This window comes from Crotalus tigris, unplaced genomic scaffold (genome assembly GCF_016545835.1).
Source record: "Crotalus tigris isolate CLP2741 ecotype Arizona unplaced genomic scaffold, ASM1654583v1 scf7180000017668.6805642782:7212621, whole genome shotgun sequence".
Lineage (NCBI taxonomy): Eukaryota > Metazoa > Chordata > Lepidosauria > Squamata > Viperidae > Crotalus > Crotalus tigris.
Window position 1 is genome coordinate 3,855,842 of NW_024096554.1, and position 25,206 is coordinate 3,881,047.

The 25,206-nt window shown below is 37.8% G+C and overlaps 1 protein-coding gene across 4 annotated transcripts in view; it reads left to right on the forward strand.

Moving 5' to 3' along the window:
- The window catches only part of RGS8 (regulator of G protein signaling 8), a 48,593-nt gene extending 36,120 nt beyond the window's left edge, over nucleotides 1–12,473 (forward strand). For all 4 annotated transcript variants that reach the window (XM_039337113.1, XM_039337111.1, XM_039337110.1 and 1 more), the window contains exons 5-6: nucleotides 6,713–6,879; nucleotides 7,480–12,473. In XM_039337113.1, the coding sequence (XP_039193047.1) occupies nucleotides 6,713–6,879; nucleotides 7,480–7,662 (350 nt within the window). In that variant the 3' untranslated portion in view covers nucleotides 7,663–12,473. The remainder of the gene's footprint in view (nucleotides 1–6,712; nucleotides 6,880–7,479) is intronic.
- Nucleotides 12,474–25,206: the final 12,733 nt, after the last annotated feature.

The following is a 25,206-nucleotide window of genomic DNA, read 5'->3' on the forward strand; positions in this document are numbered from 1 at the left end:
CAGTTTGACAAGGTTAAGAAACTCTGGTCTACATAACAGAATAACAGAGTTGGAAGGGTCCTTGGAGGTCTTCTAGGCAAACCCCCTGCTCAAGCAGAAACCCTACACCATTTCAGATAAATGGATGTCCAATCTCGTCTTAAAAACCTCCAGCTTTGGAGCACCCACAGCTTCTGGAGACGTCATTCTACTGATTAATTGTTCTCACTGACAGGTAATTTCTCCTTAGTTCTAGGTTAGTTCTCTTCTTGATTAGTTTCCATCGTCATCTCTGCTGAGAGCTTTAGGGGCAGGTAATGGTCCCACCCCAGCTAAAATGCTGAGGCTGTTATGAAAGGGTTGCTGTTCTTGTTGTAGATATCTTCTGCTTCCATCTTTCATGAAAGACTTCTGCAGTTGGTATTTTAATAAGGCAGATTATAAACTATTTAGAAATACAGGACAAGAGAGCAGGGCAGTAAAAACATGTCTGCACAACCTGAGGAAGGAGAGTCCTCCTAAACCATTTCCAGCTTTCTTAAATTTTCAGCTTCTTACTCAACAAGTCACTTTAGCAGAAAGGTTATTTTTTGTCTCTTGAAAATAATTTCCTCTTCCTTCACTTATCCTATTCATACAGATTCCATCAATTTCTTTATTCTTGCCATTCCTCGCACATACACGGGAGACAGATGGGAATGAAGGAGATCATTTGGGAAAGACAGGCAACTAAAAAGAATGTTTCCTTTTTGAATGAATTGATAACAAGCTGCACAAGTAATTGTTAAAGCACAAAATAGATGTTACAGAACTTCATCAAGCAGAATATCATACCTATACATTCACCAAACCATTTCTCAGCTTAAAAAAAAAAAAGATAGGGAATATTTGGCACATTTCAAGAAGGTAAATATTACAGAAAATTCAGAAGTACAGAGCATAATTCTAAGGAACCATGTTTATTGCAACAATCATTGGGTGCCTCTTTTACAAGAAAATAAATGGAAAGCAAAGATTTTTATAGAAATTGGAAGCTACAAGGCAGGAAATCCTGTATATCAGGTGTTGTTTCTATTGCTAGGCAAAAGGACAGTTTCAGGAGGGCAGCAGAGCTGCAGGAGTTCATGCTAACCGAGAGAGAATGTTGAAATCATCAGGAAAGTATCCCTGATTGAGGATGGATTTCTTACATTGCAATTCCCTTTTAGGGACTGCCTTGTACTACCGTAAGAGCTGTGAGTGACGCTTCTATCCAGTGGTGGGATTCAGCCAGTTCGCACCACTTCGGCAGAACCGGTAGCTAATTTTTTGTTGCTTAGGCCCGTAACGGTCTTCCAGAAGGAGCATCCACAGAGAACGGGTTGTTCACATATTTGGTGGCTTCTTGCATGTTAATGAGAATCCATCCTACAGAATCCTCTTTCAATTAGTTGAAGGCATATATGCAAAATATGCAGTCTGAGCAGGAACAAGACCCAGCAGGGAGAAGATTAGGAATTGGGAGGGAAAAAGAGAGAGAGAGAGAGAAGACTAGCTTTCAAAAGCTGCAAGAAAAAAGAGAATAATGAAACAGGTTCCCAGGAGTCAAGCTCCTTTTTCTTAAGATGTTTTCTTTACATAATCCCAGAATAAACTAAGGATGGGAAGTCTGTATTGGGTCTCCTATCTCCAGCTGCTTATTCTGCCCTCTGACGTCTCCAAGCTGCCTTCTGGAACAAAGATAGTTTTTTTTTTTCAGTCTATCAAACATGGGAAAGTATCCCTCTTTTTTTCAGCCTTTGCTCAATTCCTCACGTCCGCTGGCAAGCCTCCCAGCCAGAAACCCCAAGTTATGTAAGGATGCTGGAAAGCAGAGCACCAGAAAAAAAAAGGGACAATACATAAAACATTATGAGAAAATATTGTAATTGTAATCATTAATTATTATAGCAGTGATTATTTTTATTAATCATAATTACAATGCTTTCTCACAATGCTAGGCAAAGAAAATTCTTTTTTCTTTTAAATCTGTTTGATGAAATACATACGTATATACACACATACAAATATACTCACATATATTAGAAATTATCTCAAAGGAGAAGAAAACTTTAGGAAAAATTTCAGGGGTGTTGAGAAAAAGTAGCAAAGGAATTGTGTATGAATGACCTTTATACATTCCCCCCCCCCCAAAAAAAAAACTTACAACATCACAGGATTCACTGAGTTCAATGAAATCTTAAGGGCAAACGTGACAGTACTGCTCCCACTGGGAGTTTATTTATTTTTTTAAAAAATAACCATGTGTCATGGCAGATAATTCCCTTGTGAAATAATTGGAGAATTTCTTCTTCCCTAAAGTAATTTAAAGGCATTGCCACACCATTTGTCAGCCTCTAAATTTGGTAGAGCATTTCAAAATCCCATTTGTCTCCTGCCCAAATTATCCTTTTTTAAAAAAATATCCCAAGACAATTAGAAAAACTAATGATGCTGGGCAAAAATCAGACTGCTGCATTCCTGGTTCCTTATTAAAGTCAAAATGTTCTCTCCTGTGATTGCCAGAATCTGGAATGTTAGAAACATGGAAGTAGCTACAGATAGTCCTTGACTTGCAACAGTTTGTTTAGTGACCAAAGTTACAAAGGCATTGAAAAAAGTGACTTATGACCGTTTTTCACACTTACGACCACTGCAGCATCTCCATGTGATCAAAATTCAGATGCTTGGCAACTGACACATACTTATGACGGTTGAAATGTCCCAGGGCTCATGTGATCACCTTTTGCGACCTTCTGAGGAAAGTCAATGGGGGAGTCAGATTCACTTAACAAACATGATACTAACATAACGACTGCAGTGACTGACTTAACAACTGTGGCAAGAAAGGTCGTAAAATGGGGCAAAACTCACTTAACAATTGTCTTGCTTAGTAACATAAATTTTGGGCTCAATTGTGGTCATAAGTCAAGGACTATCTGTACTTGTATTGCCTAATAAACTACATGCATTAGTCGATTTTCAATCCCCAGGGAAGCAGTATTTAATCTGATATGCACAAAAAGAATGCCTAGTGGTTAAGGCACCAGGCTAGGAACCAGGAGATTGTGAGTTCTAGTTCTGCCTTAACATGACTGGAAAATTTTGGGCCAGTCACCCTCTCTCAGTCCAATTCACATTATAGGGATGTTGTTGTGGAGAAAATAGGAGGATGAAGGAGTTTTAGGTATGTTTGCCACCTTCAGTTATTTATAAAAATAATAATAGTGGAATAGAAATAAATAAGATAAATCATATTTCAACAAAAAACCCACTTTCAGTATTTTTCATGGAGATAAAATACTGCTAATCATATTTCAAAATACTATTCAAATTTCAAAACAATAAAGAGCGGGGGCTTTAGTGACAAAGTGTAGATAAGCCTGAATTATCTTACCATGTGAGAGAGAATTGCACATTGACAGATTCCAAATTGTGGAGATTTGGGAACTGATTTGGCAGTTGCTAAGCATGCCTCCCACTTTCCTGAGCCTAGCAAAACAATCATTATTTCACATTAATTATAACATCATATTTAGAAGTAGGCAAAGCTAAGCCCAAACGCTATTTGTAGTCATAATTCAACCCACTGGAACTTCATTATCAGACAGAGGAGCCTTCTAAAAGAGGAAAGACAAAAAAAAAAAGTCTTATGCACTCAAGGTTTGAAAGAAGATTGAATACAAAGGATTCTTTTGCTTTACTTTGCAGTTTCTTTGTGTTAAGGAAGAACAGGGATGAATGCCAGCTCCACTTCCTTCACATCATTTTCCATAAACAGATGGGGTGGCCACCTAAAGTGGAGAACTTTTATCTGTAAAGCTTTCTTCTTGATTTAGGATAGTGATTTTCCAGAGTCATTACTCCCAGGAAGAATCTTTATTTAACAGAAGAGGCTGTCTGCTCCATTGACTTCGGGTGGTTGTAGAGCAGTGGTTCTCAACCTGTGGGTCGTGACCCCTTTGGGGGTCGAACGACCCTTTCACAGGAGTCATCTAAGACCATCAGAAAACAAATATTTCTGATGGTCTTAGGAACTGAGACACTGCTCCTCTATCCATCTCCAGGCGGCGGGTCCATCCATGCTGGCGCCGAGGCCGGGGTCCGGCGGGGTCGGGCGGTGAGGCCGGGTGCTGGTGGAGGAGGAGGGGTGGGCTGCATGGAGCGAGGTGCGGGGCAGGAGGGTGGCGAGGAGGCGGGTGCTGTGGTTCCTGCTGCTGCTGAGGTGACTGATCACGACGCAGAAGCGCCATGGCATGGAGCGGCGCAGCCGAGGGCAGGTAAGCAGGCCGAGGGGGAGTAAATAAGCATGTGCGGTGCTCCTTGGCCGAGGCGGTTGCTGGGCAATGGCCCGCATGCGCCCTTGGCCTGCCTGGCGTGCACTCCAGCCGCAGGAGAGGAGGCGGAGCGTGCTGTGCCAGAAAGAGAAAAAGACAAAGTGAGAGAGAAAGAGAGTGAGAGCGAGCAAACCCCGCCATTCCTCCTGCCCCAACCTGCAGGGAAATACAGGTAGTCCTCGACTTACGATCACATGATTGGGGGTCACCACAACATGAGGAACTGTATTAAAGGGTCGCGGCATTAGGAAGGTTGAGAACCACTGTTGTAGAGGATAAGATGAAAAAATGGGTCTATTGCACAATCTCTTAAGCCAACCAGAACATACCAATTTTGTAAATGCCTGAAGTGGCCTTTTTTACTGGAGGTACTCATTCCACGTGCCTCAAGAAGACTTAGGATTGATTCTTTCTGGCTGTGTTTACATATTGAGCTAACAGGCCAGAGTGATGGCTATGGTTTTGTGAGTTAGATCAGGAAGCTCAAGGTACAAGTTCCCATTGATCATGGAGCTCACTCAATGTCTGAACCAGTTATTTTCACTCAGCCCAAATCTATCTTACAAAACTGTTATTACAGGATAAAACTAAAAAGAAAAGGTGCACTTAAAGAGAAAAGGTGGGATATAAATTCAATGAATACATAAAATGACGAATAAAACTAATATTATGGCTAATAATTGAACGTACTGGTTTCACCGAATATATTGAATCATTGGCTAAGCACATTGGCTGACCTGGCACAATGCACTGAGCAACAAACAAGCCAACTTCAGCTTCTGAAGTGATAAATCTATGTAATTTCAGGTAAAGAATGACAGGGTTTGCTGCCTTTTCGGTGTAATAACAGCAACAATCAGACTCTCTGGGTGGATATGTTTTGTTATTTACAGAAGCCCCACTTATAACCCACAGTTGTACACCCCAAATATAAGTTTATTACCTCTGAGAGAACTCAACTGAATCACAACTAATTCATTTTAATAGAAAACCAGTGACTGTACTATTTTGAGAGACAGAATTTCTTAGAGCCTGCTGAACAGGAAATGCAAACACTGTTATTAAAGGCCTATTTCTCTATTGCTCAAAATACCAGTTACCAAACACTAAAGAGGTAAGGACACTAACATCACTATCTGTAGCCAGCAACGGATGTCTCCCTCCCTCCCTCATCAGTTAAGGATTGAAATAAAGGTTTTTATACACAGTGGGAATTAGAAATACTTTATAAATAATCATTTGGATTCAGAGGTAATCCAGGTACAATATTCCATTCAACCATAATTTCCATTTCATCTTATTTTGATCTTTGATCCAATTATGCTTCTCAAATGGTAAGCATTTAAAACCTATTTCAGTAAGATACTCATGCTTGTTTTTCTGGTGCGATACATTCCTCAGAAAGACATAACAGGATGTTGAAGTGGTAGCGTGGGTTGTATTCTACCATTTCTGATTTGATTCTCTAGCTACAGACTGAATGGAAGATTTGATTAAACATATGTTGCTATTCACTTTCTCTATGGATAAAGAGGAAGTGACTCACTAGTGGGATTCCCTTGAATGGTAGTGTTGGCCTAATCAAGCACCTTCAACAGAAACCTTCAAGGTGAAACCCCTGTCAAGCCTTTGTTGAAGTTCCAATTTTAAAACAATAGTGGGAAGGGTTCTGACCTATGCCTGGAACAGTGGAAATGGTTGGAAAGGAAATGTATGTCCTGATATAGCACTGAAACCTGCAGTGAGCTAGAATAGAAAAGTCAGAGTCAACAGGATCTACTTCCTCTTCCAGATGCTTTTCATCCAAGAGAGCACAGATAGGTTTCTCTCTCTCCAGAATGCTCAAACGCTATACTTGGCTTTTCCATGAATATTTTTAATGTTTACAAATAATGTGCGTATGGATTATCTTGATCTCTCATCAGAAAGGGCAAGGACCATTTTGGACAATGGGCTTCAGTTTGTTGCAGCACCAAGGGTGCTACCTCAAAGAAGCAGAATACTATTTCAGCTGACTCAGCCCTAATACCTCAATTGATGTGAAGAATGATGAAAAAGTACAGCACTGGACTTAGTTTTTTTTAAAAAAAACACCCTCATACGTACATATAGGAAAAGCAGGAAGTTTAGGGACTAAGCACTAAGTGTGGATATGTCCATGCTCCCAATTATTAGCAATGTGGACTGAATCATGTTGAATTGCTAATTTCTATTGTTTTACTCTGCAATTATTGATTCATGCAAGGTGTCAAAGCAACAACATCCAATGTTAGCAGTTCTTTGAAGAGTTTCATCTGTCGGAGCCATGACATAAGGATGCCACAATAGAAAATAGCACCCATCTTTATTTCTGAACCATGTTAAAATATTTTTGCCAGATGGAGTGGCTGCATTTCGTGCCTTTCTGAAGACAGAATTCAGTGAAGAAAACCTGGAGTTCTGGCTGGCGTGCGAGGAATTCAAGAAGATACGATCAACTACCAAACTAGCTGCCAAGGCCCACCGGATTTTTGAAGAATTTATTGACGTGCAAGCACCACGAGAGGTGAGCAGATGCAAAGCATGGATAGTTGGGCAGGGATGAGTCTGGGAGCCGAGGGTGCTCCTCTTGGATTCAGCATTACCTTTAGAACTAGGGATCCTTAGAGATCCTTGGTATTACTGTGGCAGCTGAAGAAACCATGATCACTCTGATAATGTCTCAATCATCTTTGAATAAGTAGCATCAGACCTAAAATGTCTTTAAAACCATATTTTTATTCTGAATATCTGAAGAAAACAAATCCCAAGGATATATGCTTGCCTTCTCTGCATATCTTTTTATCTACACAGCCCTATGAAATATGTTAGATTTTGAGATAATGACTGGCTCACAGTCAACTATGTTTCACGGTGGAAGGGAAGGATAGGAAATAATTGTGATTAATAATTATTTTCATACACAGACCGGGCATGAAGTTGGCAGTACAAGTAGTCAATATTCTGTAATGTCATTAATATGCCAGCAAGCCTGATATCAGATCCATTTTTCATATGAAAAGAAAATACTTGTTTCTGACTATGTGACAAAACTGCTACATTCAAATGAAAGGAATAGGAAAATAATTATTTTATATACATTATTTTCATGTTTTTCTCTCCTTAGGTAAACCTAGACTTCCAGACAAGAGAGGCAACACGAAGGAATCTAGAAGAACCATCACCATCATGCTTCGACCAAGCCCAAGGGAAAATTCACAGCCTTATGGAAAAAGACTCTTACCCCAGGTTCCTGAGGTCCAAAATTTATACAGACCTGTTGTCTCAAACCCAGAGGAGGCTCAGCTAGGGCAGGGATCAGGAGGAGGAGTGTCCTCCTTAGACATCACAAGCTTCCTACACTAGCCACTAGTTTCTATGTGTGATGTTAAATTCATTTTCTTACAGCAGCAATAGAAGGAGAGGAGAAATTGAAGAAGCATGGAGAAATTGAGTTGTGTACATGGATAAAACATTTCACAGTATGAATCCAGTGCTGTCTTTGGATCTTCATCATTCTATGTATGCATGTCCATATTTTAACTGAAGACCATGCATATGTATAGCAGTAAAATCCTTATTCCAACCCTGATAGAAGCTTCTAGCATATTACACTATATCTGGACAAATCAATGAATTGAAGTAAAAGTAGGGTTAAGAACAATATTCAAATTGGACTACTCTCTGAAATGTTGCTGGAAGGAAAGCATATAAGAGAGAAAAAAGTTATATTTAACATCTCCAACCTGTTTGTTTTGAGGTTGCAGCTTCTGGTATTTCCCAAAGCCCAAACACATCCAGTGGGGACTGAACTGGGAAATGCGATTTTGAATGAACATACAATGATCTTGCCAATTTTTCTGTTCAAATAATTCAGGTTCACATAATTTCAATTTATAGACTAGGGATAGAAAAGCTCATAGCCCTCCAGATTTCTGAGCATCCTTTTCAATTGCAATTGCTGGAAACAGCACCTGGTGGGTCATATGGGGTCATATACCCAGTGCTTTTTTTCTAAAAAAAAAAAAAAAAAGGTGCCGGAACTCACACACGTCATACAACCCGCCTTGCCTACCCTACAAGGTTCCATCCAAAACAGGTGCCGGAACTCCATTCTGGGCATTCTATGAGAAAAAAAGCCCTGTATATACCCCATATACTTTATCCCCTGTATCAAACAGAAATGCTGAACTAATGACAACTGGATGTGATATTCAATGTCTTCCCATCAATATTTTGAAGATTACTTTTTTTTTTTTTTTAGAAAATTGTACAAATGGACACTAGAGAAAAGAATGTGTAATTTAAAGTAACTCTTTCACATTGCCTGATAGCAAGACTGATCTTGGCAAGGATTTCTGAATATATTTTTCATATTTTAGACTAAGGAGGCAAAAGTCTTTCTTCCTGGTCAAAACATCTGTTTCCTGCACAGAAAGGACCAAACAACCTTGATTCATATGGCTAGTTCTGTTACTGGACTAATTGTCCAAGGTGCTAGATTTTTTAAATGGCAGATGGGTATTAGAGTAACACTTGCTTTGTAAATAGGAATTTCTGGAAATTCTGTTGGGATTGGATCTAGACTATTTTGTTAATAAGTAAGAACATGTGGCTGCAGCTTCCCTCACTTGATTATTCCAAAAAACCGAATTGGGTGTAACATTTCTGGAACAAAAATGATAAGTTTTGTTTTGTTTTGCCCTAAGGAAGGGCACTTCTGGATGTGAAGCCCAGAAGTCTTATTCCTTTAAGAGCTTCAACCAGAAAGAGGCAAAGTTGCAGAACATCCCAGACTGATGAAAATGTTCATTCTCCTATTTTCATTCACATTGGGGGGTTGAAGTGGCACTGTTCCCCCCCGCCCCTTCCATTGCTGTTATTTATTATTACCAAACTGATGTTGGTGCTCTGACCCAGTTCTAGGGAACCTGCTTTGCGGGGAAAATATCCCTCTTTTGATGAAAAGCCCTATCTTAAAGCTCTGTTTGCGTGAACGGATAGATATTAGACATCATACAGCTCATATTTCTCTTCTCTTACAGCAGCATGCCCAATTATGTATATACAGCAGATGTTGTATTTCATAACTTGAGATTTGCAGCTTAAAATAGACTTCACTTAGACATCTGCTGTGTCATGTTGTCAGGCTTTGCAGAGAATAAATATTTCACGACAGACTTTGTACTGGATGTGATTGCAGGGAGGCACTTGAGCTTATTTCTACTAACAGGACGTATGTTGGGATATCTGGTAAAATGGAGATAGAAGGAGGCAGACTGGATGAAGCAGAAGCAATAAATATAGGTGAATTACTATGTATGAATTGGATTTCTAGCTGCCACCATCAAAACCAATCTGCCAATGTTGTCTGAGAAAATATAGCACATTCCTGAAGCATTCCTGAAATTTTATTTTTCTGCCAGGGGCAATTTCAAAGCATTGTTGTCTGGCGTTCTTCCTGATAATCACACTGGATGGAGGCCCCAAAAATGCTAAGCCACTCTGTGTTAGGCTTAATTTTGGCTTAGCATTTAATAAGAACTCAATCAATGCAGTCTGATAAGTTTATGCATAGAATGAATCCAGTATCATTCTCTGTAGTTGAGAATCTCTGCAATGTAACCCAGCAAAATGACGATAAGGAATTGCAAATATGGATGGAGGAGGAGCAGGAGACGGCTGCTGGGAGTCGTTCTATTTGCATTTATTTCTGGAGTGAAAGCTTATTCAGATATGCAGTCTCCCCATCTGTAATAAGAACAATAGATTTTTTTTAATAAAGAAGAACATAAAGTAGAAAACTGAGCAATATGATGGTGCTTTTGTAGCTTTGTAGTTATAATTCAGAAGGACTCAAATGTAATGGAAGGAAAATGGATTTCCTAGTAGGGACATTCTAAAATTAGAGTAAGAATAATTTAGGAGATTTCTTAGGGAATCAAGGTTGCATTTTTTGCAGGGGGGTTTGTGTGGGGATATCAAATCTCTGGATTTTAGTCATGTAACACCTATAAACAATAAGAGCTTATTTAGCAAAGGAGAAGAGTATCTATGGCGTTCATAGGTTTTTATGCTGGATTATTACTCCCAGGATCCCATGATAGATACTGAGTTGTATTGCAACTATCCTTACCTCCTCACTTCGCAAATGCTTAAAGCATTCCGAAGCAAGATTTAAAACAGACGCTCATTTAGCATATAGTACAGAATGGAAAAATACTGCAAAAGCTTATCGAAGGTCATAGACTAGTAAACAGTCACTCTGGTAGTTGCAAGCCTGTTTCATAAATATTATTTTTTCTTTCATGTGGCGTGCTTTGGGCTGCAGTCTTCTAGCCCTTGAACAAAAGTAAGGATCATTCATTTTAATGGTCTTACTTCTAAATCCCAAGATTTGCATTATTACTTTTTCAGGATTGCTACGAACTTTTCATTATGCTGATAATATTCTTCTGAAGAAACAGTAGAATCTTAGATGAGCTTTCTATCTGCCTTCTGCCTCTCTTTCGGTCTCTGAAAGCTTACCTCATGGTTTAGACTACAGGAAAGTAAATTGTATTTTTTAAAACATAATGAAAGGAAACATCTGAAAGCAGTATAATTATTTTGGTGCTTTTGTGCAAGGAAATTATTTTTCTTGGAAATAAAAATTATTTAGAACTTTATTTTAATGGAAAAATAGTTATCCCTTGTAAATATCATGTGAACAGTACAGCCTCATGTGATGAATAATTTCTTTCCCTATTAATAAATTCAAGGAAATGGATGCAGGCCATTAATTATCATAATAATATTCCCTGTAAAAGAGGGAGAGATATATGCTTACTTTAATTTAACTCTAATGGACAATCCCAGGAAAAAACATTCTTCTAAGCTCTATTGGTCTAAATATATTAAACAAAAGCAATCTATCATTTATTAGTTAAAGGTTTCTATGCCCCAAATTCTAATGTCACATGAAAGCAAGGGCAGTGGAGAATACACATGATGTTCCCACAGTTTCTAGAAATCTCTGTTTTGAAAGGTTCTTAATTTGTATGTCATTCCTGTTGTCTCAGGCTTTTCAAGAAACCATAAAATAAGTATAAATACTGCATGATGTGGATAAAGTGAACAGGCAGGAGCTACTTTCCCCTTCCCAAAAGAATAGAACCAGAGGTTACTCAAATTGAATCCTGGAAGAACCAAGACAAATAAAAGGATTTGGTTTTACACAGCATGTAATTTTTAGATATTAGAATACACTATTAGAATACACCATTACTACCAGCTTCAAAACAAGGTTGGACCAGTTAATGGAAGTCATGGAGATCAATGGCTATTAGCCTTGATGTTGGTGTGACTACCTCTGAAGGCCATTTATGGGAGAGTAGTTGATTACCTTTGCAGTTGGTAGGCCACTGTGAGAACAGCTGCTGGACTAGATGGGCCAAAGTATGAACCAGCAAGGCATTACTTTTGTTGGTTCCATGTCGATTCTTGCATGTGTAACATGGCTGACTGGCTGGCTGTAGTTGGTTTATCCAAGGCTGGGTCTCTCTGAGGTCAAACTTAACTCCTTGGAGATTCACTTGATTCCTTTTTGTGTATTTCATAATACACTAATGCATCAATCTATATATTAGAGTGGGCAGTCAGAACAACAATAAAATCCAACCTGAACTAACACAGTGACAAAGAATTTCACCACAATTACAGGGAAAATTACATGGATGTGTCAATGTAATTACTAGGAGTCAAGCTTGACATAAAGAGATCTTTTTCAGTTAAATGACTTATGGGAAATGGCCAGTATGTTTACTTTATTCCTAGTATAGACTTGTGATATTACTTCAATATACATGATTTTCCTGCCACATCAGCAAGAACATATTGCTGTGCATGCCTGTGCCCCTGAGAAACAGGATAAACTGCAGGATATCATCCATGTTGATTTTTGGGTTGTTATTTTATGTACAAAACATTTAAAGAGAGAACATGGAAAACATTATTTGTACACTCATAACTAAGCTTGTGTATTTATTTAGAAAAACATGTAGGAATAGACATGTCATAATCTTCTGATTATATATCTGATTACAATAAACAGTATTAACAATGTTCTTGCATATGGAAAAACTGCAGATCAAGAAGCGTGATTATTTGAATCTCCACACACAAGGTTTTCTTCAACAGTACTATTGTATATTAGATCAGATCTTTCATCTACAATTTGAACAGTAAAGTTGCAAGAAAACCAAGCCAGTTGTTGACGGTAATTGCTTGTTCAGAAGAAAGAAATGGATACGATCACTCACAATGGTGAGGTGTAAGTTTTACTGGCTGGTCCCAAGCCTGGAATTATCGTGTCTACCTCTGTCTCCTGGACTTTTGGGGGGTATAGGAATATCAATATTCTGGAAAAACCTATATTTGTCTTTCATAAGAGTGATATTTTCAAGTCAACATCTCTTCCCCCTACAAGAACAGAAATAGACTGTGTAAGCCAGATGTCTGATCTGTCTCACAGCCAAAACCTAATGGACCACAGAGGATTTAAGCAGCCAAAAATCTTCACCAGCATGGTTATAAGCAGCAAGCTAGAGATAATATATAAGGAATGTCATGGGAACATGTCCCTAAATAGTAAGGTTAATAAGGTCTTCATGCTGTTGCAAGCAAGACATGAGTATGAGCCTAAAAGATCTGAAACTTGCTGTGTTTGACTCTCTTAAGTATGGCTGGTGATCATCTGCTAAATACTCTGTCATCTAAACTCAATGGACCAATTGCTTATAATAGATTTCATTAGTGGCTGAGGGAAATGTTTGGCAGAATTGGCTCCTGAAATATAGAGAACACAAATAACAGCAGTGGTCTCAAGATTGTGGAAGGGAAAACATAATACAAAGGTGATATAATTTGTGATCTGTAATCACAGACTTCTAAGGGCTACTTACAGCCCATAAGCTGTCTAGCTGAGTTCTAGAGGTATTTTTAGAGAGTGTTTTATAATATTCTTCTGGAGTCTTAACACTAATTGCCTGCTTAGCAACTGATCAATTGTTTCAGTGCTTTCTGTTCTTTAGAATGTCATAGTGGTGATAAGATGCTGGAAAGATGTTTATAAACAAGCACATGAATGGCCTAGGCCACCTATTTAATCCAGAGACTAGATCCCTAGTGAGAAAACTGGTCAAATCTTCAGAGAAAAATAAAATTACATTGCTGCATGATCTTTCCCATTCAGACCCCCGCAGTCTCCGGGCACTATAAAATCTTGACAGCTTCACTTGAACAGCCAGAAACAGAGATGTAAAACTATCATCAGCATATTGATGATAGTTAGCCCTGTATGCTGGATGACGTTTTCAAGCACTTACATGTAAATACTGAAAGCAGGGGCCTAGGGCTTGACTGTGGGCTCCCATAAGCACCAGTTAGCACTGGCCTAGAAAAAGGAGGTAAACCATCACAAAATAGTTCTCCCATTCCCAAATGCTAAACCATTCCAAAATAATATCATGGCTGGTATTGAAGGCTTTTGAGAGACCAAAGAGATCTAGGATGGATGTATCATACCCACCCATAATTCACCACAGTTTAACAAATGTGACCACAGTTGTCTCAGTATCATGTCATGGTCTGAATCAAACTGGAAAAGTATTTTCTCCAGAGTTCTCTGAAGCTGAAGGCTGATCACCTTAATAACCTTTCCTAAAAAAGGAAGACTCAAAACCTGGACAAAAATTTTCCATGGATTCCATGATGGTTTGTTTTGGAGATGATGAACCACCCCTCACTCAAGGAGACGTTTATGATTATATGATTCCATCCACATGCTCTCCTTGAAAATTTTCACCAACCAGGAGAGGTATAGATTCAATATACCCAGGACAATTAGTATAATGTGAGACATGACTGTAGTGAAACCAAAAAGAGAAAGTGACCTTAATACTATTGCTTTTGGCATATACTGTATGCAATCCTAGCAATATGATGCAACACACTTACATTTGAAACTAAAAGAAAACCTTCTCCAAAATAAAATATTGATTGAAAAGTAACTGAAAGAAAAAGATGAATCATGCAACTATTTAAAATCACAATAATTAATGCTTATTGTGAATGTACTACATGAAATCAGAACCAAGCCAAAGCCAAGAAGAAACAAGCCTGACTTTCTAACAGAATCCAAAAAGATGTAAACATCTAAGAGTTATTCCGTTCATAAATGGAAAGCATGTTGTACAGGCTGAGATTGGTAGAGAAGGACAGAAGAACTTTGGACAGATGGACATATCTGTGGGATTTAAACAAGTGCATTCAAAGGGAGCTCAACTATGAGTAATAATTGGGCTCCTTTGGGACACAGCTTTGGAGCTATTTCAGAAAAGCGCTAAAATCACTTTCAAAAGCAGCTTGAAGGGCAATTGACAGGCATAGGAAAAGTTACATTATTAAAACAACAGACAGAAAGATGGCTCCACCATCTTTTGTTTCACCATGCAGCTGTTTGGGGTCTTTAACCAGGGAATAGTTCAGAGATGTAACAAATGGAGAAAAAAAGGCTGACTTGAAAACAGTGAAAGCAAAATGGACCTGAGAACAAGTGTATCTGCACCAGCTGGACATGTCAAAAGGTACCAAACTGATCCCACTTTCCAATGATCAGCTGACTGCTGTACCAACAAAATAAAATGGTGGTGTAGTGCATCAGATTATATCAGCAACAAAATATGTCTCAGTATAAGGAGAAACCCACTACCTTATCACCAGTGCAACTAAGGATGATTTAAGGCTGTTTCAGACATGGAGTAGAGATTAGATGAAGGCAATAACTTGAGGGCACAACAGAAAATAGAAGTTTCTGGGGAATGTTGTGTAGTGGCTAATGCAAATAAAGAAACAGTTCTGGTACAACTCTGGATTCTTTTCAGTTACTGTATTTTCCGGCGTATAGGACGACTCGGCGTATAAGACAACCCCCGACTTCGGTGCTGATTTCCATGCCTAGAAAGTCATCTTATAAGCCGGAAACTACCGTAATTTCCAGTGTATAAGACGACTTGCCGTATAAGACGACCCCTGACTTTGGTGCCGATTTCCATGCTTTAGAAAGTCATCTTATACGCTGGAAAATACGGTACATAAACATCTATACATTATTCTTTTCTTTTGGCCCTCACAATTTACATTTGAAATAAAAGTCCTATATGAAACATAGAGTATTTATTATTTCTGTTGCTGAGTTAAAATGGTGCAAGATCCAGCTCAACATTTAAGTTGACCTCATAATGTCAATGACCATGATTTTAACTATACAACTTCAAACTAAACAGATAATTGTTAGATAATTTAGATAAGTCCAGAATTCCTGTGCAAAATTCCTTATTGTACCTAAGGCTGATGACAAATGCTTTTATTTTTATGCTGCTTTTCAGCCGTGTTCAGCCCCCAAAACCAGTATGTAGAATACTGAAATGAAAAAATAAAAAATAAAAGTTCCATTAAATCAAAATAAAAATATTACATCAAAAACTATTGAGTAATAAAGCTTATTTTTCTGCTGCTTTTCAGCTGTTTAGACCCCAAACCAATAAATGGAATAATGAAACACACACACAAAAAAGCTGCATCAGATAAAAATAAATATTAGAGCAAAAAATATCCTGCATAAGTAATGAAAACAAATCAGGATGTAAATTATCCCAGACTAAAAGTATATCAGGGCTGCCTGCAGATATTTTGTCTAAACTGATTCAGAAAATGTAGAAGCCCTGTGTGTCTTCAGCCGAAGTTTGCCCTGTGTACATATTGATCACATTTCAACCAGGAGTAGAACATTGGAGCATTCTTCCCAAATAATCATAATTGTGGATAAAATTGAATAGACTAAGATAACTTTCAGATAAGAATAAGGCTTTAAAAGCTTGGATTGTAGCCCAAAATAAACTTTTAGGATTAGAGTGAGATAACAAAATTGGAGCCACTGTGGATTGAATGCTATCAGAATAAAATGCCCTACTCTGGTAAAGATATTTTGAACTATCAGCAGGACTTACAGATAGTTCTGTGGCATATCAAAATAACCGAATCTGGGAACTTCCGGTGGTCAGGCGACGGTGATGGCGGCTACTTTGTAGCCGTCCTCCTGAGATGGTGTCAGATCTGCGGAGCACAGCGCTCATCAGCTGGCCCGCGGTTCGAAATCCCCTTCCCGGGCGAAGGGAAGGGGTAGAGACTGCATGAATAGAGGTAGAACCTCTTAACCTTCCCTGGATTTTTTTTTAGGGGGGGTAGAAAGAGTGCTCCCTCGGAGTTCGTGCCTTCTCCGCCTCTCAGCTGTCTTTGTTTCCTCGGAAGCAAAGCGAAACGCCGCTACCATCTCCGCATTTAAAGCTTGCTGGTGAGTGATTTTTAAAGCGGACAGAACTGTTTAAAGGATTTTACTTAGAGTTAAAGATTTATTTTTCTTAATTCTTTTTTTAGCTTATGCTGACTCTTCTTTTTTGATTTTTTTCTTCGGGTGGAAAGTGAGAGTGAAAGTAAAATGGCGTTTTGAAAGTTTTTTTTTTCTATCTCCGGAAAGAAAAGATGGACTGAATGAAATGTATGCTTAGCATTGCTTTCTTTTTCTCTTTTAAGTTTCTTTTCTTTTTCCTTTTAAAGTGCTTTGGAGGTTCTTATTTTTATTGCATGTTTCCTGGTTTTTTCTTATTTGTAAAGATTTAAGCATTTTTTTTAAGAAGAAAGAAAGAGGGACTAATTTTAAAAAAATGGCTTCAAAGAGACAACCAGCTTCTATAGTTTCTAAGATGATTTCTTCTCCTGTTATTGCAACTGTTCAACAACAACTTAAAGTTACACCACCCGTGCAGCAACCTAAGGCTACATCTCCACCTTCTCCTCCCCCATCAGGCTCGTCTGCACAAGACATTAAAGATATAATGGAAAATGCTGTGTCTCAATTTAGGGAGGAAGTGAAGCAACTTTTGGAACAGAGCAAGTCTGAAAGTAAGGAGGAAATGAAGAAAGAAATGAAAGAGCTTTTTGAACAGAATAATACTATTTTGAGGCAAGATATAGTCTCAGCTTTATCTGGATTGGCTTCTGTGGTTGTGAAGCTGGACTCCAGAGTGGAAGAAGTCGCGGAAAAAGTAGATTTTCTTGAGTATAAATTTCAAGATATGGAAAAAAAGGTGGAAACTTCACAAGATGATATTCTTATGTTTCAGTATAGACAGATGGAATATGCCTTGAGAATTAGGGGTCTTAAAGAAGATATGAATCAAGATTTGATGGAGATGGTGATTAATGATTTAGCTGTTGTTTTGAATATAGATAAAGAGGAATTACGTGGAGAAGTGGAAAAAATTTACAGAGTTAACTCTTGGATTGCGAAACAGAAGAATTTGCCAAGAGATGTGGTGATTTACTTTGCTAAGAAGTCTCTGCGCAATCAGATTTTACAAGCTTTTTATAACAAGAGATTCCAGATTGCTGTCCAAGATATTATTATCTTAAAGGAAATCCCATCCAAAATTTTAAGAAGCAGAAAAGATTTTGGTTTTTTAGCAAATGAACTCAAAACAAGATTGATGCCATTTAGATGGGAGATTCCTATGGGTATTGCTTTGAGCCATGCGGGGACACGTTATAGACTTAACACGGTTGCCAAAGCTAAAGAATTTTACAACACGGTCCTGGGAGCTGGCTCATCTTCATCCATGACTTAGAGAGCCCTGAGTGGCCAAGAGGTGGAACAGCAGTCTGAAGGACTAAGCTTGATGGCTGCTGGGCAGGTGGAATGGATGCGTCAAGCAGAGGTTAAAGAACAGAGAATGACCCGTGCAGCACACAAACATAAGGAAAAGGAACAACAGAAGAAAGAAGCTAAAGAATCTTCTCATCAGATTGTTTCGATGCCGGTGGGAGGAGCAAGACCCAAAAGCTCTGCAATACATTCCTCAGTAGCAGATCTTGAGGGAATCTTCTCCAGGCTCCTGGTTGAGGGAGATGGCAAAGTTCCTGACCTGGAATGTTAATGGTCTTAATTTTCCCCAGAAGAGAAAGAAAATCTTTCATTACTTAAAGCAACATAATAATGATATTATTTGTTTGCAGGAAACTCATATTTTACTTAAAGACCAAAAATATTTAGCTAATGCTCGCCTGGGATCTCATTTTGTATCTCCTGCCCCTGGGAAAAAAGGGGGTGTGGTAATCTATGTTAAGCAAAACCTACCAGCTTGTCTGGTAGAATCAGATCCTCAAGGAAGATACGTTATGATTGAACTTGGCTTATATGGTAAGAAAATACTTATAGTGGGATTGTACGCACCAAACCAGCAACAGGAACAATTTTACAGATTGTTACATCAGAAAATAACTCTGTTGGATTATAGGTCAGTGATATTAATGGGAGACTGGAATGGTGTTTTAGATACACAAAAGGACAAAAAAGGTTTTTCTACTTTCTTCAAACAGGCTAAATTACCTAAAGCTTTTTTTGTTTTGAAAGAAGATTGGGAATTGAGAGACTATTGGCGTGAACGTAATCAAGAGGAAAGAGACTTTACTTTCTTCTCAGATAGACACCAATCTTTCTCAAGGATTGACTTCTTCCTGATTATAACAGATTTATATAACAGGGTGAAGAATGTAAAAATTTTTCCCAGGTCATTGACAGATCATAGTCCAGTTTGGATGGAACTGGTTGCTGAGAAAGAGGAGAGGAGATCCTGGAGGTTGAATGAGAATTTATTTAAACAAGAAAAAAATGTTCAAAAATTAAAGAAATGTTTAAAGGATTATTTTGTTTTAAACATGTATAAGGGAACATCAATGTCAATGGTATGGGATGCAAGTAAAGCCTTTATGCGTGGGATTTTGATAAAAATGAATAACTTTCATAGACGAAAGCAGACTCAGAAACGTAAAGAATTGGAAGATGAGATTAAATTAAAAGAAAAGCTTTTAATTTCAAATCCTTTAGATGAAAAGGTGAAAGGAGCTATAAAATTGTTAAAAACACAATTTAATATGTTGATGGCTGACCAAGCTGCAACTAATTTAATGTTTATGAAGCAAAATACATTTTGTAATGCTAATAAACCAGGGAGATGGCTGGCTTATCAGTTAAGAAAGAAACAGAGACAGAGAACTATAGATAAAATAAATTATAATGGTAAATTGGTTTATCAGAAAGAATTGATTAAGAAATCTTTTTAGATTATTATCAAAAGTTATATAAGAGTACTAACGTACAAACTACAGATATAAATAATTATCTAAGCAAAGCTAATCTTCCTAAATTAACAGAAGATCAGAAAAAAGAGATTAATGGTTTAATTACCAATGAGGAAATTGTGACAGCTATTAAGCAATTAAAATTAGGCAAAGCACCGGGTACGGATGGTTTGACAGCTATTTATTATAAAACCCTAGTAGAAGAGATGATTCAACCTTTATGTGAGCTTTTTAATAATATATTACAAGGTTTAGAGATTCCTCCATCTTGGCGCAATGCTTTTATATCTCTGATTCCAAAAGAGGACCAAGATCTCACACTGCCCAAGTATTATAGGCCCATATCTCTCTTAAATGTGGATTATAAAATTTTTGCAAAAATTATAGCTAATAGGTTTATGGGGGTCTTGCAGCAGCTTATACATAAGGACCAATCGGGTTTTATAACTGGAAGATATATGAAAAATAATGTTAGACAAATTATTAATTTATTAGAATATTTAGATAAAAACAACCAAGTCTCTGCAGGGCTGATATTTTTGGATGCTGAAAAAGCCTTTGACCAATTGAACTGGTAGTTTATGTTATCTTTAATTAAGGAGATGAACTTTGGACAAAATATATTACAAGCTTTATCTAACATATATCAAAAACAGACTGCTCAACTTATTGTTAATGGGGGTTTGTCAGAGGTTTTCACAATTGAAAAAGGTACAAGACAGGGATGTCCATTATCTCCGTTATTATTTGTTTTAACATTGGAAATTTTGTTGATTAAAATTCGGGAGTCTCAAGAAATAAAAGGAATAGAGATTAATAAAAAAGAATATAAGCTAAGAGCTTTTGCAGATGACTTGGTTGTTACTTTGTCTCAACCTACTTATTCGGTAGTAAAATTATTACAATTGATTCATCAATATGGGTGTGTTTCGGGTTTTAAAATCAATAACAATAAGACTAAAATACTACCTAAAAATATGATTAATCGTGATAAACAGACCTTGGTTAACTTAACAGACTTTGAAGTTGTTGATAAGGTAAAATATTTGGGGGTTATATTATTTGCTTGTGGTCGTGTAAAAATATAAAAGCTTTTTGGATTAAGATATGGTGGAATATTCAAAGAATCTTTAGAAGGAGGGTTAAATTTACCCCACAATTATTTTTATTAGGTATTGTTACTGATTGTGATGCTAAGGAAGTTATATTGATGTTAAATTTGATTACAGCCGCAAGGCTGTTAGTAGGACAATATTGGAAGAAGGAATCTTTGCCTACTTTACAAGAGTGGTTTTATAAAGTTTCTTACTTGGCGGAAATGGCAAAGATTTCGGCTTTCTTAAAGGAGCAATCTCAAGAGAAATTTTTTGTTATATGGGAAAAATGGATAAATTTTATACAATATAATTTGGATATGGAAAAATATCATTTAGCTTTTTCATAGTTTGTATAGATTGTTTTCTCTTTTCTTTTTCTGTCTTTTGTTTTTTTTCTTCTTTTCTTTTTTCTTTTATTTTTTATCTTTCTTTCTTCTTCTTTTTCTTTCTCTCTCTCTTTCCTTTCTTTTTTTATTTCTTTTTTAAGTACTTCTTTAAGTACTTCTTTTTTTAATGTTCATGTTATGTATATTTTATTATTAATTATTTTATAAGTTGTAAAAGGTTTTTTAAAATTTTAAATAAGCCTATATTCAGTTCTGGGAAGTTTGGGGAGGGGGGAGGGGGGTGGGTTTGGGAGGGATTGGGTGAGGGTTGATTTGTAAAACTTTTAAAAATTTTTCAATAAAAAAAAAAATAACCGAATCTGAAGCCTGCAGGACCATATCTAGGTTAAGTTTTTCTAGAAAAGGCTACTGCTAATAAGCAAACCTGATTTGCTAATATGCAAGCAGATGCAACATTTATGCTCTGCTTCTGATTCCAAATCTCATTCTCACAGATGAGGAACCCAGTGTAGCCTCTTGCAGGCACCCTTTATCTTTATCCACTCCCAGCTATATACCAGTCAGCTACTTGACAGATTATGCCATGTTATTATTGTCAGGTTTATTGGAAGACTGTGGTAGAATTTTTTAGCCATTGATTGGTACCCAACTGGAAGTGGATACATTTAAACAACACTGCAGGAGGCCACACTAGATTCTCCATTTAAGCACTAGACCAGTGGTGTCAAACTGCATCATGTGGAGGACGCGCCCACCCCCGCTATGGCAATGCGAAAAAAGTTACGATACGTTGTGACACGTCACGTGACGCAGCAAGTTTGACACCCGTGCACTAGTTCTTTGTTTCGCTTATGGTTGCCCAACACACATGACAGAATCTTGATTGCATATTGTGATGAATCTCTTAAAATCAATCTGCATGGAAGTAACTGCACCTCTTCTACGTAGAGGTCTTTTAATTCTAGCACCTCCTTCCATTTCTCTCACCTTCCCATGTTAATTGATTTTCTCTGCTCTTCTTGACTTGGGAACTGTTGATTATTCAAAGCGCAGAATCACTTAACTTAATTTTCACACCTATTATTTTTCCCCAGCTTGGTAGCCCTACTTTGCAGCACATTAAAAAGCTGATGAACAGATGTTTTATCATCATGTTATGTGCTGTATCATAGTAACATTATTTTGTTATTATAACTTTAACACTAAAGCAACTTCTGTTAGGGAAGAGAGTCCTATCATGGTATATGGCATTATACGGCCGTAAAGCTAAACCATTATAATGCAACACCAATATAATGCTAAATTGTTATGCTCATTTCATTATATAATAGTATTACTTTTATGACAGTTCTAGACATCCACCACTTAGCAGTTTAACAGGCTGTAGGATAATATAGCTTTTTTTTAGGGGAGGAAGATAGGAAGGTCTATGTATGGCTATGCCTGCATACACACTATACATGCTCTATGCGAGTGCATGATCTTACAATATGCACCTCTTTACATGACACGATTTGTTGCTCTTAGGGCTAAAAAGTTTTATCAATCTTGATTTTTCTGGATTCTGGAATAAAGTGAAAGATGGTCATTGGCCGTTTTCAGGTTTGGCTGGCTTAAAAAATGGGTTGGACCAATTAATGGAATTCAAGGGAAACGGTGGCTATTAGCTTTGAAGGCAGTGTATTGCCTCCAAGGTCCATCTGTTTCTGTGGTTGTTTGGCCACTGTGACTGATGCATCAGATGAACAAGAGTTCTGATCCAGTATGGGACTGCTTATGTTCTCAGATTATCCAAAGCACCTGTCTCACCTGGACAGCTAACTCAATTTGTTAGTGCATTCATCAATTAATGCACTTATGTCCATGCAGAGAGTGAGTGAGTGAGCCTGCGTAAAGTCTATGAGAATGAGCAAACTGATGCGTTTATTAACAGTGGTGCTGTTAGTGTGCCTCATCTGTTGTTAACAGAGCAAAGGTAAATGCTGCCTGTGCAGATTGGAGAAAAACAACTTTTAATGCATTAGTTGTACATAGCCTAGAATGTTCTAGATGCTGCTTTATTTCATTGCTGAAACCCATGTTTAAGGGGAGGGGAAATAGGAAGACTTACTGGCTACAATATGAAAGTGGTTGTTTGAGCAGCATTATAAATAAGCCAACAGAAATTACAAGTCTGTTGCAAAGGTAGGACCTTGTTATGAAGACAAGAAGCCCCTAATTTGTGGTCCACATAGAAAGGCAGGTTTCTGGTTTATTGAGCATGGCTGGCTCAGGAATTCTGGGAGTTGAAGTCCACGAGTCATAAAAGAGCCAAGGTTGCCTACCCCTGGTATAGGATTTCCTGCTTGAGCAGAAGTTTGGAGTAGAAGACCCCCAAGATCCCTTCTAAGAGTTAAAGTACACTTTTATTAAAGTGTTTTCGCTCGTCATGAAGAAAGCACACAAAAAAAGTGCCTCTTATTCATCTAAAGCTATGGGGCTCTCAAGAGAAGGAGGAAGCAGCTCAATCTTCCCCAGAATGTCTCCCAGTCTCTTGCATGCATTTGTTGATTTCCAAAATTACCAAGCAAATTGTTCACTGCAAAACTGACAAGCAGTTATACTAAAGTTAGAGACAGGATGGGAGGACAGCTGCTGTCTGAAATGTCTTCCTACTTGCTATTTTTGTGCTTATTTTATGAGTAATATCCTTAAGATATCAGTACAATGGCTCATACAATGTATGCTTTATATGATTGAAGATCCCTTTGACATCATCAGTGGAATTGTCTTGTAAATATGAAAATGGAATATTGTTATTTGACTTTTATTGCAAAGATGGGGGAGGGGAATATTTTCCTTTGACTAAGATTGGGTTCCCAGAATGAGTCAGCAAATTCTATTTTATGCATGTTATATTTCTCTAGAGAAGTGTGGGGTAGAAGACTGAAAGTAGAAGCAATTTTAAAGGAAGAGAAGCAAACTTAAAAGCAGAAAGCAACAGGGCTAAGTTTAGCCGAGAATAGATGCTATATAGAGAGCAAGCCTGGTTGATTGAAGGTTATATGAATAGTGTTTTTTAGACTTGATGGGATCACATATCATGCTAAGTCACAATATAATTAGCTTGATTCTGTCTTGGTGTATTGCCTGGATCCAGCCACTGTAATTTGTAAACCGTGGTTTAAACCTGCCATGCAGGAATTGAGAAACATTTCAGGCATCCTGAACTATTAGATAGTCTTGTATGATAGAATGCACACACGCGCACACACACATACAAATACAAAATTTAAATGGAAAATATTGCAAAGTCATCACATTACACAAGGTCTCAATAATCTCAACTTCAACATTTTGTGCAATCCTGTTGGACAGCCCACATTGTTATTTAATTTGGGGGGAGGGGTTAACTGTAAAGAGTAGAAAAAGATGACTCTCCTTATTCAGGGACCATTACATAGGCCACGGGTGTCAAACTTGATCATATCACGTGACGTATTGCAATGTTTTTTGCCTTTGCATAGCCAGGGTGGGCGCGGCCTGTGTGTGATGCAACCAGCCTGCGGGCTGCCAGTTTGACACCCCTGACATACGCAAAAGAGGCTGAATCATTTAATAAGTCCAAAACAATGAGATAAAATTTGATAAAAGTCACTTCCCTGATTCATTGGAGTATGAGAAAAAGGAGATGGATAATACAATCAGAATTGCAAGAGGTAGTTATTATAGCCAACCTCAATAAAAGTAACTTTAACTTTGATTTCTTGTTCAAATCTACCTAGTGGGGCTGATACCAACTAATGTTTTTCAGGTGTCACATCTCTCTGGTACCCCTGACCTATGACAGTCCTTGGCTTAACATTTTATTTATTACAAATATTTTTATATGCCATCTACTTGTACATGTCTACCCAGGCACTTAAGAATTTATTCATTAAGCCAGGGGTCCTCAACCTTGGCAACTTTAAGACTTGTGGACTTCAATTCCCAGAATTCCTCAGCCAGCAAAGGACACTTAAGAATGTAACCATTAAACCAGGGGTCCTCAGCCTTGGCAACTTTAAGACTTGTGGACTGGCTGAGGAATTCTGGGAGTCGAAGTCCACAAGTCTTAAAGTTGCCAAGGTTGAGAATCCCTGCATTAAGCCATGAATCAGCAAACTATGCATTAAAATGATTTATGAATCTCTACTT